General features: G+C 36.7%; 2 protein-coding genes across 2 annotated transcripts in view; one reads left to right on the top strand and one right to left on the bottom strand.

Moving 5' to 3' along the window:
• LOC135197158 (uridine-cytidine kinase 2-like) overlaps positions 1 to 16,835 on the top strand; it is a 162,650-nt gene that overhangs the window by 123,124 nt on the left and 22,691 nt on the right.
• LOC135197151 (eukaryotic translation initiation factor 3 subunit H-like) lies at positions 3,517 to 14,633 on the bottom strand (the record flags this gene model as incomplete). Its single annotated transcript, XM_064224125.1, is given in 5 exon segments — positions 3,517 to 3,834; positions 10,663 to 10,845; positions 11,299 to 11,501; positions 11,791 to 11,958; positions 14,483 to 14,633. Coding segments are annotated over 5 exon segments (921 nt in total), but the record flags the coding sequence as incomplete, so codon positions are not given.

Here is a 16,835-nt window from a genome sequence, read left to right as displayed (position 1 = left end):
GCGGATTTCTCTCGGGAACGTTTCCCCACATTATTCGCGGAAAATTCGCGCATTCGCTGTATTTTTCTGAGAAATATCCACAAATTCCTGGTTTTTTTTTTTTTTTAAATTTCATCATAAAATGCACTTTTTGTGATAAAACTATTTAAAGAACCAAGTATGAAAATTTGTAGTGGTTTTTCTTGAGTTTTAACTAACAAAATAGGCTGTTTTTAGCGTTTTTATAGGGGTTCCAAACATTAGCGGGTTCTAAATTTTCAGGGGGGTCTGGTACGCAACCCCACGAATACGGGGGACCACTGTATATATATATATATATATATATATATATATATATATATATATATATATATATATATCATTCAAGTTAGTAAATTCTATCTTAAGTTTTTAGAAAAGTGAAAAAATTCAAGTGAAATACACATGGATTTCATTAGAAAAAATTATTGATAGTACCTTCTGTGAATTTGCATCAAAATTTCTGGACTGATACATGTAATACTAAATACTGTTCTTTATTTTTATTGCTGAAATATATACTTTGTGCAATGTAAGAGAATTGCTAATGGTTATTAAAGCACTACAGCAAATAGAGGGGAACCATATGTTGTTGGCTCCTTGTGAAGGAATATAGGTACTTTATCTTTCTTTATTTTTTGAAGGCTAGAAAATACAAATGATCATTCCTTTTGAAAAGTTTCCACTTTCACACTCAGTGGCTTTTTAATCTGATTAGGAGTGATGGATTTTGGCCTTATTAAGTCTTTCGTGAAAACTTAGTACAAAGCTGATAGATCTCAGATTGATAATTTTTACCAAAAACGGTAGTCATTTTATAATTATATTTTAGTATAGACATTTTTCATCATATTAAGCCACCAGTACAGTGTTCTGTAATTGTTAATATTTTAAGGGTATGTAGAGCTCTAAGCTAGGGTAGACATTAAGCCTGAAACGACCTAGGAAAATTAAAGTAGTGTTGTTATTTTTTGTACAGGAAGATTTTGTTTTTGCCTTGACAAACAAAATGTTTTTGAATATTCCTGGCCCTTGACAAAACCATCATTTTAGACATCAAACTCATAAAATGGGAGGTTTTCATTCTTGAAACAGAAATAGAAATTTTGTCATTTCCTGTTTGTTAATTGATCACATGATTTATTTAACTGCTACACTGGCACCTCAGCTAAATAGGCTGACTTATTGGAGATCATTGCTTATTATGGCATTTGAGTCCAGAAAAAGTATACTATTTCATATTACGGAATAATCCGGTAAGGGCACTAGACATTAGTGGATGCTGAAATTAATGCAAGGAATAATTACCTGTTTAGCTTTGTTTAATGACTTCTTTATTCCTGGGGTTAATGACCCATTCTGTGCCTTCGTCTCACTCAATAATTTGAGATGCCAGTGTATTTCATTTTATAAACAGTAAGTTAATTTTAATGATAAGGGTTTTTGTTCATAAAAGATGTTAAAAGTTACTACTACTAAGGGTTATCTCCTTTTGCTGTTTTTGAGCTTTCAGAGGTATGCAAAAGGAATTCATACAGTGTTCTTACACTATACATATTGTTTCTTGTGCCTTCCTACAAGTATTTTTACTGACTTTAACATCTTTAGTTATGAGTCCGTCCATAAGTTGACATTCAGATTAAGAGTGGAAGCAGCAGTATCCAAATGAAGTGCATTCATTAGATTTCACCAGTAATTTATTTTACTTCTTTATCAGGACATTCTGGAATGTCGCAAGTATAGTGAGCCATGGTCCCATCATGGGATGGATTGAACAAACTGTTTTTAGCCAAATTTGTGATAGTAACTATGTACTGTATTACTTTAAGCTTGGGATGGTAACATCTGTAGTACTATATAGGTTGGTCTTTGTAATTTGCTCTATCAGAATTCTGTATCGCTTTATTTAAACTTCTGTACAAGTAAAGTAAATTAAGAATGTGAAAGGATACAAGAAATCAATTGTACAATACTTTATATTTATCAGTGGATTGCTTGTAATAGATTTTACTATATGAAACCCAAACTTACTTGTGAGTGAGTTGACAGACTTGAAGGATTACAGAAGTCTATTTATGAAGTCTTAAAATATAATGTGGTGCATTTTGATATTTTTGTTCAACTTGAAAGGCCTTAAAAAACATGTAGGTTTTGTAACATCACCCATGGTAATGTTTTAGGTAGCTCTAAACTATTTTCAATTTCAATGATAGAATAGAACATTTAAAATTTGTATATTGTATTAACTTTAAAAATTTTAGATTAATACTAGCAATATTTTGATTATCTTTGTTTAAAGCCAAATACCTCTTTAGGAAATTCATTTGTGTCCTCTGTTGATTTTGCAAGTTGGGAGAAAGTGTCGTGTAACCTTGAACTTGATCGTGTGTTTTTTTTACGTTTTTATTAGACTGACAATCTTGGATGTTAATGTTAATGAAATTTTTGTTCCTTGCAATCCAAGTTATGTAGCTATTATAGACCTCTGAAATATGCCGCGATATTAGCTGTTATATAAAGATTAGTTTTATATTATATCTGGAAATTCCATTCTTTATAGGCCAAAGACATTTACTGAGGATTGTTTAATATTTGTCATTTGCTGTCAAATTTGGGGAATCATACACCATATTAGTGTTGTATTACAATAATGTTTTGTAAGCTTATTGTAAAACTTTTTACTGCATGTCATGCATTAACCTTGGCTCTCCTCCTTTGACTTTCTAAATTAAAATTTTATTTTGTTCCCTATCCATTCTACAACTTTACCTTGTTCTTTTTCCATTGTTTATTGAATAAATCTGTTGGATGAGCCCTACAAGGATCTAGCAGTTTTATAATAATTTTTACTGTCTGGTGAAGGATACCTTTTGGGCAGTTTTTGAATTGGTAGAGATTCAGCACTGATTTGTCCTTGGGAAAGAACTTGCCTCACTATTCAGTGGAATACACGTTTGCTCCTTGGCCTTGAGGAGTGAATTTGCTTTACTTTGCAAAGGGAAATGGTTCTTATGAATTCATTCCTAACTAAAATTGCAGTTTCGAAATGTGCACTGAGAGACATTTAAATTTCTTCAACAATGAAAATGAGGTTTGTTTCACAGAATTCAAGTTGTAGAAATTACCTTAGTGAATTGAAATCTAGAGCCTCCATCAGGCCACTCAGTTCATATCGTCTCACCTTAGGTACTGCATTTCATATTTTTTCCTTTATGATCAATCATGAGAGCATGATTGATCATAAAGGAAGTAAAAGGGACAATGCCTTTTACTTCCTTCTGCTGTACAGCAGTCGTTCTCAATGTTATGTTCGTTGTAGTATGGTGGTGTTAATTATGATGCTGGGTTAACCATTTCTTTTTAAGTATGAAAGCACAAATACATGTTCATGTGTTGGGAAATAGTAACAATTTGACTTTCATATGTGCAATTACTGCTGTGGAGTGTACTTCACTTAAAAATAACTGTACAGGAGGTTGTAATAAAGGAAAAACTACAATAGAGGATTCTTTTAATTTTCCAGTGTAAAAAGAAAAGTGTATGCTGGATTTGTCTTAATGTATATTTTCTAAATCTATCCAGTCATTAAATGATTTCCAATTATTTCTTCTCATGTTGCAAAGCTTTAGCAACATACAGCTTACCAAGAGATTGACAGCAGAACTGAGAGATTTGTTTGCAATAATTAGAAATCTGCCCTGATGTAATCATGGCATCCAAACGAGGCAAGGGAGGGATTGGCTTGAACTGTTTATTAATATCTTCATCTGGAAGAGGTGGTTCTCCCCTTGACTGACGCTGTGCATTTTCTGCAGCCTGAAAAACATAAAACAGTACTTTTAATTCCTTTGGGTTACATTGCTATTTTAAATTACGAGAAAATGTCAAGTTTTCTGGAGGGTCACTGAATGTGGAATTACTGCAGAATCGTGTTTTGGATGTAATGTTGAAATTAAAATGCTACCTAATAGAGCAAGTTGGAAAAAAGATTATGCTGATAAAATTATTTCTTTCACAAATGCCATATTTTTAAAGTACAAACCATAGCCTTTCATATATGAAGTATCCTTCCTGTGCATCATTCACTGGACCGTCCCTGTAATGACTAAAGGGTGTTACCAAGGTGGTGATGGGGAATGCTCATTCTCACCTAGCCAACATCACTCATTGTTCTTTCAGACCATATTCTGAATGCAAAAATTGAAGGGAAATAATGAAGTCAATATGGAAGGCTACAGTTTGTACAGGCAGTACCCGGTTATCGGCATGGGTTCTGTTCCTGGGGGTGTTCTGGTAAGTGAACACCGCCATTAAGCAAAACTCGGCAACTTATGGCGCCGATAAGCAGTTACCAGCACCATAAGCACCCTTATGGCATGCCACAAGAACCCTTATGGCGCCGATAACCGGAACTCAGTCTGTTATGCCATAATCGCTGATTTTATAGCTCTAGACAAGGGCCATAAAACAGGATTGCCGATAACCAGGGACTGCCTGTATATACATAGGAAAACAGCAAATTACTTAAATAAATTGACATGTGTTCCTATGGGGATGCAAATACTATATACCTTTCATGTATGGAGAATTAACTATACTTTGATGGTAGGTGGAACCTGCTGTTAGGGTTGATTTCTTTATGGGTGCAATGGAGTGTCACCATGCAGAAAAAGGGTGGTACTGTACGGTGCTGCTTTGCTGACACCGTGCTGAAGGGTGGGTTGGTGCTGCTCCACTGGCACTGTCCCAAGGGTGGGGTGATATTCCTACAATGCACCACCCCACCTGCAAGGGAGGTAATTCCTTCCATCCCATCTCTGCATGTAATCGACTGGAACCACACTGGATTAATCCTCAAGAACCCATAACTTTGCTAATAACCTGTATTTATTAGTCCAACTTTTTACTCCAGCACATATGCTTGCAGAGAGAATGGGCTGGTGCATATACCTCCTTTTCCCTAAGGAACTACACACAATAGCCAAAGTACTCTAGTAGTCTGACAGTACCAGGCTGCCGTCCTCATTAGCTGTTGGACAGAGAAGTTCTTGTGTAAGGCAAAAAGAGAGGGTCCAACAGCCCTAATATCATGAACTTGTGGACAGGGGACTCGCATGTTTAGGAGAATCTCCTACATCCAGATGTTATTGGATACCTCTTCCTTGTGACATCCTCTACTCATGAAAAGGCAATCGCACTCAGGTATGAGGTTCTTCCTTCTCATGTTAACACAGCAACATCTCATTTAGCTCTCCACAGACAGTTCTTGGAGTTATGCAATCAACCCGGAAGTAAAGGATTTTGTCAGCCACAAATTCTAAGAAGAAAGCAAATTAGACTACCCTCTTTTGCATGCCTAACAAGGTATTACAAACTATGCAAATCTCCCTCTCTCATGACTGAGGCAAGGGCTAGAAGACCCTTTTGAAGGTAAAACTCCTGTTTAACAGCTAAGAGGAGTTTGTATGGAAGAACCAACATCAGGTCTCAAGCTATTGCTGGAGAGCTGGACAAGTCCATGTCAGTCCATGTCATGCAGGCAGACCACTTGAGGGGGCACTGCCCAATACTCTTGAACAGCCAAGACAGGTAGGATCATGAAGCTTCGACCATTAAAGAGCAAAATGGCCTTGGAACTACTGCTCTAGGTTTAAGGGTAAAGTTTCTGAAGAGGTATAACCCTCAAAAGTCTGTAGTTCTGGTGTTTTGTGGTGGAGGGAGATTACCAACGTTACATGAGGAACTGATGATATCTGCTCCCACTAACATTTATGTTTCAGTGGCCCAGATAGAGGATGGAGGACACTCAGCTAGATAAAGAGTGCTTCTTAGGCTTCCTCCTCCTCTCCCCATAATGCTCCTATTGTGGAGAAGGCCATTCAGCACATTCAAGCCAAATGGTGACGTATTTAATACAAGACCAACAACCATGACCTAAATAATGATAGTTCTGTCCTAACTCCAGAGAGAAACCACCAACAAGCACACGCACTGAAAAGGCGCATACTACACTAGCACTTTTCAGCACAAAAAGGCACTAGTACCATACAGACGCATCAAGAATGTATTAATTTACAAAAAAAGCACAAATAACCATCCAAGGGCAACAGCCAGCATGTAAAATAAACACACAAAAAATATGTTGCAGCCTAATGAACAATGAGGAGAATCAATGGGTGAGAATAAGCAACCCTTCTCATCCTCCTACACCTGGGTACCACCCTTGTTTAATCAGTGCATGGCCAGTCCAGCGCATGCTGGAAGGATATTCCATAAATGAAAATCGTAGGGTTTGTATCCCTGTAGGAACAAAGACAAGGTGTCAAAGGTGAGAACATTTTTTTTTTTTTTTTTTTTTTCATTAAGAGCACAATACTGCCTTGTGTTGAGCAATGGAAACTCGGTAAAAGCAGTTATGTATAAAGGTTAAGAAAATTTTTACATGGATCAAGTGCTCAATATAAAATAACTGGGGAATTAGTTCATGAGAATACACTGTATAGCATGAAAACTGAATACACCACATGAGAAAGTAATTTCTAAGTGGGTCTCAAAGTTATTTAGTCTTTCTGGCCGCTGTGACGGAAAGCGTTGGCAAGTGTTTGAAATACAAAGAAAATTTATTGAAAAGCAATAATAAAACAGTGACTGGATTAATATGGGTGGTAAAAAGAAATTAGTGGTTGACCCTACATAGATGTTTGGGAATATATGTTAAGGATGATGGTGAAAGAGAGAAATGCACAAGGATGATGGTAAAAGAAGAGGAATATCCAAGTACAGGGGGTCCTCGAGTTACGACGTAGATCCGTTCTTACGATGCATCGTAACACGATTTTCAGCGTAAGTCGGAACATTGAAAAATACCACATGATTTAATGTAAATACCTATCAATAACAACGAGAGAACAATTCCTTACCTTTATTAGTTTGATTGGCTTGCACACTGGAGAGGAAGCTGCGGTGCTGGAGAGACTGGGGGAGGTTAGTGAAGAGAAAAAGAACCTCCAGAAGTTGCTGGAGATGCTGAGGCAGATGATTCTTGAGGTGAGGCAGAACATACTAGTACTGGAGATGCTGAGGCAGGTGATTCTTGAGGTGAGGCAGAACATACTACTGGAGATGTTGGGGCAGGTGAGTCTTTAGGTGAGGCAGAACCTACAGAAGGTGCTGGAGATACTGGGGCAGGTGAGTCTGGGTTAGCAGAACATTCAGAAGGTGCTGGATTAGCAGAGGCAGCTGAGGTAGAGGGTACAGGATCTCCTGCAGGCCTCTCTACCTTCTTAAAATACTGCTCCAGGTTAGTCTGAACAGAGAGCGACCTCTTTTCATCCAAGATCTCCTTGTAACACTGCATCAAATCCATGACGCCTCTGGAAACCCTAGTGAACCTGTCCAAGTTGGGATCCTGAGCCTCAAAAGTTGACAACGCTTGCTGCAACTCTGCAAAACCTCTTATCAAGTCCTGCCTTGTGAAAGCCTTAGGCTCTGGGGTGGGTGCTTCTTCTTCTTCCTCTATTATCTGCTTCTCCAGTTGTATCAGGTCCTCAGCAGATAACTCCTCGCCATGAGACTCCAGCAGCTCTGTAACATCATCAACCTCCATCTCCAAATGATTTCCTTACTCAGGGCAACAACGTTCTTGACAACTAGCTGAACTGTGTCCTCAAACCCATGGAAATCATTCACAAATTGAGGACAAATTTCTTCCAGACACCATTCATGTTTGTTTGCTTAACCTCCTCCCAGGAATTAGCAATGTTCTTTACAGCATCAAGGATGTTGTAGGATTCCAAAAGTCCTTCAGAGTCAAGTCCTTCTTGGTTTCAGTTGCCTGTAAAGCCATAGCAATTGTCCTTCGTAGGTAGTAGGCCTTGAACGAAGCAATCACTCCTTGGTCCATAGGCTGTAAAAGGGCCGTGGTATTAGGTGGAAGGTAAACCACCTTGACATTAGGGTTGAAGTCTCCCAGCTGGGCAGGGTGTCCAGGGGCATTGTCCAGCACTAGCAACACCTTAAAGGGATACCCTTGGAGGCGCAATACCGCTCCACACTTGGAACAAAATGGTTTACGAACCAGTCCTCAAACACTGCAAGTGTCACCCATGCCTTCTTGTTGGACTTCCAAATTACTGGTAGTTGACCCTTCCAAATGCCCTTGAGTGCCCTTGGATTTTCAGCCTGATACACCAACAAGGGCTTCAGTTTGAAGTCGCCAGCAGCATTACCCCCAAGAAGTAAAGTTAGCCTCTCCTTGCTGGCTTTATGACCGGGTGCTGACTTCTCCTCCTTGGCGATGTAAGTGCGGTTAGGCATACGTTTCCAAAACAAACCTGTCTCGTCTACGTTAAACACTTGCTGAGCAGAATAACCCCCCTCCTTAATTATCTCAGACAACGCTTTAGGAAATTCACTCGCTGCTTTCTCATCCCCACTAGCAGCTTCACCTTGCAATTTAAGGTTATGGTAATTGGCCCGAGCCTTAAATCGCATAAACCAACCCCTACTAGCCACAAACTCTTCACTTTCACTTCCCTCCCCCTTTTCTTTTTTCAACGCTTCAAACAATCTTTTCGCCTTCTCCTGAATCACCATAAGGCTGACTGGGATACGCCGTTGATTTTGGTCTTCCAACCAAAGCACCAATAACCTTTCCATTTCAATTATTAGACCACTACGCTGCTTAGTTATCACTGTCGCTTTCATAGGAGCAGATCCTTTCACATGTTCAACGATGCGCTCTTTATCTTTGATAATGGTAGCAACGGTCGAACGGCTAAGGCCAAGCGAGCGGCCAATGTTTGTTGGCGTTTCTCCCTTCTCGGATCGCTTTATAATGTCCACTTTAATTTCCATGGTGATGGCCTTTCTTTTCTTCGATGCACTACCATCAGAAGAGTCCGCCTTGCGCTTGGGAGCCATAACAAAGAGCAAAAAGTTACAAAAACAATACAACACGAGGGAGAGAGAGGCAGTGTAAACAACCAAAATGGCGTATGGGCGAGGACTGAGCGTAGCGAAGCGACGCCGTCCTCTCCCCCACAAAGCGTATTCTTCCGCCGTGCGCCTGGAACTAGTTCGCGTTTGTTTACGTTGCTTACGACGCTAAACCGCGTAAGACGGAACGACGCAAAATATTATTTTTTATATTTTTATGGGGGCGCATTCGTAACCACGAAACATCGTAAGTCGAGACCAGCGTAACCCGAGGACTTACTGTACAGAGAAATTCCAACATAAAAGTGAGCCCTGCAAAAGGCAAGGTAGTTGATATTGGAATATTATAGGAAGGAACTCTTGAAACTTTGGCTTAACCCCCACAGCCTGGGTATTGTATACACATAAGATCACATATAGCTTCAGGCCAGTGGACAGGTATCGTACATATACGATCAAGATTTGGCGCCACTCAGTTTGAACTAATTTTGCAGGAAAAATGTTCCTAGTTCCACATATCACTATTGGCGTCGTAAATATTTTACAATAAATATGGTATGAATTTGTTCCCGGTTTTATTTCTTATCTTTTATGATATTGTTTGAGCTGTAATTTCAATTTGACAAAATAAAAAAATATTTGAAAGAAAGCTTATAACTTTGTAAAATTAGCAAATTTTTTACGACTGTCATAGGGAAAAAAAGAGGCCTGCAAGGGGTGGAAAATATTCACTTACAACTTCCTGTGGGGGTACAGACATTTTTAAAAAACATTTTCTTAAACCTGTGAATATAAATATCTTCCTCTTTTTATTAAAGATTTTTTTTTCTTTTAGTGTTTCTTTTAAATAAGCCCTCCTTAAATTTAGCTTGGTCATGGGTGTATGCATTAGCATATATTAGCCCCGACTGTGGGGGTTAAGTTCTGAATGTAATTAAAAGAACTGGGCGGCTGTTAAGAACCAACTCGGAGTTCAAAGTTCAGAATGTAATTAAAAGAACTGGGCGGCTGTTAAGAACCAACTCTCGGAGTTCAAAGTTCTGAATGTAATTAAAAGAACAGGGTGGCTGTTAAGAACCAACTCTTGGAGTTCAAAGTTCAGAATGTAATTAACTGGGCAGCAGCTGTTAAGATTCAATTAGTGAAGTTCAGTTAAAAATAAAAATGGATAAAAATAAAATGTGGTAAAAGTATCTGATGTGGAAAGATGGATCACAATAATTTTTCCGGGTACTGTGAATAAAAAAGGATAAGTTGTACAATGAGCTAATTAAGTTGGAAGTCATACACGGAAGGACTAGAAGACCTGGAAAATGTTGAGTAGACAGGACAGCATAAGTATTAAAACTGAATGACAAAGATTCAGTAAGCCTGACAGGAGGCAAGACAGAAATACATGTAATGCAAGCTGCGGATGACCCTTCTGAATAAGAGTAATAATCAGAAGTTTTTATACACTGGGTAAATATTTTCTTAAGAAGTTTAACTGGCAAAAACATAAACCATTCCCTTGTACCATCAATTACATAACATACAAGATTAAGAGGCCAAGCAACTGAAGAATAAAAAATAATCTGTTATATCTTATTCATTAACCCTTCAGCGATTTAAACATGGTTATATTAAAAAAAAAAAAAAAAAAAAAAAAAAAAAAAAAAAAAAAAAAAAAAAAACCAACTTCAAAACAGATATGCTTAACATTCTTACCCTTTTTTGCATGAATTTGTGTTTGTCTTGTAACTGTTTTGCATTCTGACGCTGGAAGTTATTGAACTTGTTAGCTTCCTGACTTAAGTCATCTACATACTCCATCAAACACCTTAGTTGACGATCTAGTGTTGACATGGTACCAAGATCAAGGAACTGCATACCTTCACTACTCGGCATCATCTGACAATTAAGTATTTAAAGTGATAAAAAAATAATGAAAAGTTCATTACTATATATACATATATATACTTACCTATGACACTTAGAAAATCTTTATCATTTTTCCATTATAAAAATAAACAGACAAGAAGAATAATATTTCAATCAGCACAGCTCAACCATGTTAGCTAAGGATACTGCTGAACTACATTTTAGGTGCCTGGGCCTTGACCCTAATTACAATACATACTCCATACATAGATAATCTACAATTTTGCCAAGTCATGCTCAGCATGCATGCATGTTTCAGAATGTCTTTCTTCCCAACCTTTTATTACCTAACTCAAAGTCTGTCAAGTGACTACAAAAAATGTAATCTCTGTATATATATTTTTAATAATTTCTTCTCTCTTATCCAACAGAAAATGAGATTAGTATGTGCACTACCAAAGGTTAGGTACTCAATATTTTTACCTCATACAGTTCACACATCAGTGTATTAAGAAGATGAGAATTTTTTATCACTAGCCGGATCTCTTGGAATAAAGTCTCGTATCCCAAGTGCATTTTCTTCAAGGCTTCAGGAGTATAATCACGTTCCTGCACAGTATTGATAGCCTCTGGTGTCAGGCGATAAGCTTTGATAGATAAAAATCCTCGGGCAGTCTTGATTGGATCTGCAAGTGAAATACAAATTAACATTGCCAACAATCACATAAAAAACTATTCTCAACAACAATGAAGCATTTCCTTCAACAAGGTATGCAAGAATAGAAAATTTATCATGAACTTCTAATATTTTCTTTTTTTGACTAAGCACTAGTAATCCCCCAACCCATAATGACTAGTGAGTTATCATTTCCACACAAACCAACAATTACATTTATCGTGAAAATGTTAAAATAAGTATTAGAAGTTCTTAATGACTTGAAGCAAGCATACTTATCAATGATGGTAAAAACTCACCATAAATTAAAACTACAGATTCTTCTATACTGGTTTGGTAGGAAAACTGTGAATCCAATAATTGAGTAGTAATGAAATTCCCAAGTTGTGTACTCTGATACCATCCAACACTAAGATGGTCCACATTAACCTTTCTTAGATGACGCATCATCTCCAGCTGGTAGTCCTCTGTGAAAAGGGAAAAAACAAAGAAAACTTGATAGATTATGCACCCTCCACAGTACAATTTACATCATCAAAAAGAAAAATAAAGCAGCTCACATCCATTAGCATAATTGGATACTATTATTATAAATTACAATGGTTCAATCTGACCGCTTAGCAACATCAAAGGCTAGTCAAAATGCAAATATATTAATAATGGCTATGAAGCATTGCATATAGGAGGTGGCTTCTTTTATTCATAAAAAGTTCTGATAGATAAATGCATATTGCCTAGAGGCAATTCCATGAACTAACTATCAAATAATATTTTAGCTATCTTCACTTTCATATTGTATGGCTCTAGAAATAAATGAACTTTATGCCACAAGGAGAAGGAAGACCCTATTACCCTTATGCTGAATTCTAAATAGTAATTTACTACTTTTGCAGTGAAATCAACTCATCCATGGATTTTATTTACTTATTCCCAATCCCAGATAAAAAGACGACAGCCGAGTGTTAGGTTATCACCTTCAATTTGTTTTTGTGTTAAGTGAAGCTTCAACAAATTATCTGTTAAAAATGTTTGAAGCTTATCTTTTTTATTTTACAGAAAACTGTTGGCAAAATGAAAACATCAGCAAGAATTAGCTACAAGGAGTATTTTTTGCTATTTCACATAGGGCAGGGTAACAATATCACAATTACTATAAGTAAACAATATATAGTAAATCATATACGTATAGGAATATTGGAAGGAACAGTGGAGAGAAAAAACAAATCCTGAATGAGATGCTGCGCGACAATGGTGTGGATTAGGAGGGATACCATAGTTTGAGTGGTAATGGGTCATATGTAAGTACCAAGCCACCAAAATAACACTTTAGCCATAAAAACCTAATTGGGTATCTTGGCTAATTCCTTAGAGAAAAAAAGGATAAGTTGCAAGGTTGACAAGAGGCTAAACTTATCATGATGATGATCTTTGTACATTTCCGTTAAAAAAAATCTTAAATCCAAATGTTCAGAAAAAAATTTATCAAAACACTGCACACTGTACCTGAGCCTAACTACTTTCTCCTGAAGGATTAATTTGAATCCCAAATCTTTCTGTTCCTTTAAATTCAACAGATATTTTATAGTTCTTCAATTACCTCAAGAAAAAATCAAAATCATGACAAGAAAATAATGTATCACGAATGCTATACGTATTTACATATTCTAATAGTATGTTAACGGACTTTACAAGTTGAACATGAAAAATAGACATAACACAACATCTAGGTCTGAGTAGAGAATAAAAAAAAAAAAAAAAAATGACAAGTTTTGTCTGTTTATATTGTACACAGAAAATAAAAATTTTCAACAGGTGATGCTCAAAATGGCAACATTCATCAATGATGTGGACTGCCTAGATGTTCCGAGATATGAACCCAAAACAAGAGTGACTGTTGTTTGGGCATGTAAGGAATATGGGACACACATTTAGTTCTAACAGCCCAGAAAATCATGGATAATGGCTTGTAACTAGTGGGACTTCAGACAAAGTGGTCAACAGAGAAAAAAAGCAACATTTAACATGATGAAATCAAAAGCTCACAATTACAATTTCTTGGGAACAGAAACTACAATTGTGCCGACAAGGTATATTTTCTCACAGCTTTTTTGCACAAGTGAGAATTAGACCTCTTCAGCTGTTATCAATGCCAATCATATAAAAATGACAAAAGGCAACTCAAACACAAGGGATTACACCATAAACTAACTGTCATGACAGCAACATACCAAAAATTTAAGATAATTTGGTCATATTTGAGCAAATCACTTGCCATTACAATGAATATCATTGCCTGGCTCTGATATTGTAATGAGTTTTTACCTTATAAAAACAAAATATTCTGAATAAGCTTCATTTGAGTCAAGATTCTTACTCCATCTGGTTAAACTTTACAAACTGCAATATGTCAATGGCTAAGACCATGTCAAAGTATGTGCTTAACAAAGGCCTGATCAAACTACAAAACACAGCATAACTATATGAGAAAGAGCAACAGATTTCATAAAAGAAATACTGCACCAGTAATTATCAAAAAACTAAAAAAACACAAATTGCATAACTCCTCCCAAATACTACACAGTAACACCTCAACTTAAGACTTTTGGGGGCAACCACACATGAAAAATCACACAAATACCAGGGATCTTGCTACAGTGGGCAAGAATAGCACACCTTCAATAATTTGGAGTCATGAAACTTGCTCAAAGCATTTCAGACCCTGTTGAAGGATGCTCCTTTCCTCAAATTATATTTGCTTTAAATGCACTAGAGTCCAAGGTATGATATATCTATTCTATCAAAGCAATGCCTTGTACCTTGCATGAACACATGAAAAATGACATTTTTAATCCATTTGTATTTTTTTTATAGCTAACAAACCTTCAGTCTTAACAATAGGATAATCATCTTGCGCCAGCTGTAAAACGGTTAAAAACAATAAACTGTAAAGCAAGGATGTGTGGCATCTGGCAACTCATTTACAGTACGTACCTTCATCCACATCATCTGCATGACGAGGGAAAGGGAAACAATTGGTGATTTCCAAACGGTCTTCAACTACAAGCCCTAACAAGACTCCCTGTGCTACCTCAGTATTACCAGCCCCTTCTTCATGGCAGTGTTTGATGATTTTCATCAAGGCCTGTAAATTATAAAGACTAAATTAAATAAACAATACACCCAAAACCACAGAAATACAAAATGTTTTTAAACTTTTATTTAACAAAACATTAACTAAAACTCAACTTGTTAATTCTCAGAAAAATATAAATTACATATACTACATCCATATCTTACAGATGACTGTACACAGACTTCCTTCACTGGACTCACTGGAGTTTTATATTTAACTAAACCATGAGGTAACAAGTTGCAAAAACATTAACAAACAATTATCTTCTAATCATAAACCTGTAAAAAGACAGGGTATTAAGATCTGACCTACAATCTTATCAAGACCTTATAATGAAAATATTTTTGGGTATAGTACAGTCAAGTCTAGTGATTGAAAAGGTAGCTACGGCTAGGGCTAAGGTCTTAAATCTAGCCTACATACTTGTACAGTGTACCACCAGTCAAAGGTTAAGCTAGGCTAAGTTATTATACTGCCTTGAATCTGAAGTTAAGGTCTGTGATGATAACTTCTTGAAGAATATATAATTTCACAATCTACCTGTAATCATTATAAATATATTTTTTCTATGCACAATTCTGATTGTTCCCTCTATTGCATTAAATAATTTTAGAAAGACTACTTCCTAACTCATTCCTAATGTGGGGCACAAAATTTCACCTTACCTCAGGTAATATCATAATTATGAAAGAAACATTGCTAGGCATCAATCTTACAAAACGTAAACAACACACCTTTCTTTTTTCTCATATTTTACATCACTGCACATGAACAATACATTAAAAAATTGTACATGAAGTTAAGAGAATTGAAGCCAAGCCACGATATAATGGTATATTTTGTCCCAATGAAGCAAAGGGGAACTACATGGTTATATCGTATATCATTAGGCAATAAGGAGAAACTATTAACAATACTTAACAGGCTGCATTACAGCAAGAGAAACCATCCAAAATTATTCATGAGTAAATATGGCAACTTGGGCATATGTTAAAGTAAATATTTCAACCAAGGTATATAGAATGGTCAGGTAGTCATTTGTGGGGGGTTGCGGCTTATCCCCCCAAGAGCCGCATCACCTGGAGGCCAGGTCAGGGCGAGAAGTCACTCAGCTACCGTTTCATTCAAATGTATATCACATCACAGGTCACTTCAGTCATCTCTGTATTGATTTAGTTTTACATTCTTCGAATACAACCATAGTTTTGATTTTTTATATAATCTAAATTATTATTTATATAATGCCAAACAACTGCGCCGTGTTTGGTTGTTATTCAAATAGTAGAAAAAAAGAGGAGGTATCCTTTTTCCGATTCTCTCGTGATGAGGAAACAAGACGGAAATGGGTTCATCGTTGTAATAGAAAGGACTACTTTAACCCTACTGCTCATCGCATATGCAGTAAACATTTTGAAGAAAATGCATATAAAAGAGACCTGCAGCAGGAACTTCTTGGATCGCGAGCCCCAACAATGAAATTCAGACGTATGAATGTGAGGAAAGCAGTGCAACTTCTTTCGGAAACCTCAGATTTTTATGGAAGTCAGGGAATTTTGACGAGCATGTCTTGGGAAAGTACAAGGGACTTTATAAAGCTTGCCGACTCCTGGTTTATTGTGTTCAATTCAAGGGTACCTTATGACAGAAAAAATCTATAAATACTAATGGGATGCAACTGACGGAACAGAATAAAATCCTTGACAATATGAAGTGTACCGCTGAAACAATACGAGTTGCAAAAGTAATAAGATCTATCAGTTCCAAAAGGGACTTATTGTGTCATGCAAATCCTTGCCAAGGTTGCATATGTATAAAAGTAAATATGATGTATCAAACATTATTACCTCCAGACTTAACCAAGATGGACTGGAAAACTTGTTTGGCTGTCTTAGACAAGTGGGTGCAACTTATGATCATCCTACGCCAGTTGAAGTCAAACACAGAATAAGGTCATATTTACTTGGCAAAACAAACTATAAATGGAAAAAATTGTAACTCGATGAAGGAGTGCGATTCTTCAAATATGTCGGAAGGAATGTTCAGTCAAGAGAAAAGTTGTGAAAATAATGACTCAAATGAAACCGATCTTGAAAGAGAGCTTATGATTTCTGCAATGGTGTTTGCCTCTACTAAGATGAGAAGATCCCAGAAGAAGATTCAGAAAACTTTGAAAATGAATTTCATGAAATAACTTCAGAGAATGTTGCAGAC

Source organism: Macrobrachium nipponense, chromosome 18, assembly GCF_015104395.2.
Source record: "Macrobrachium nipponense isolate FS-2020 chromosome 18, ASM1510439v2, whole genome shotgun sequence".
Taxonomy (NCBI): Eukaryota; Metazoa; Arthropoda; class Malacostraca; order Decapoda; family Palaemonidae; genus Macrobrachium; species Macrobrachium nipponense.
The sequence above is the reverse complement of the archived record's forward strand: the minus strand, read 5'-3'. Positions and strand labels throughout refer to the sequence as shown.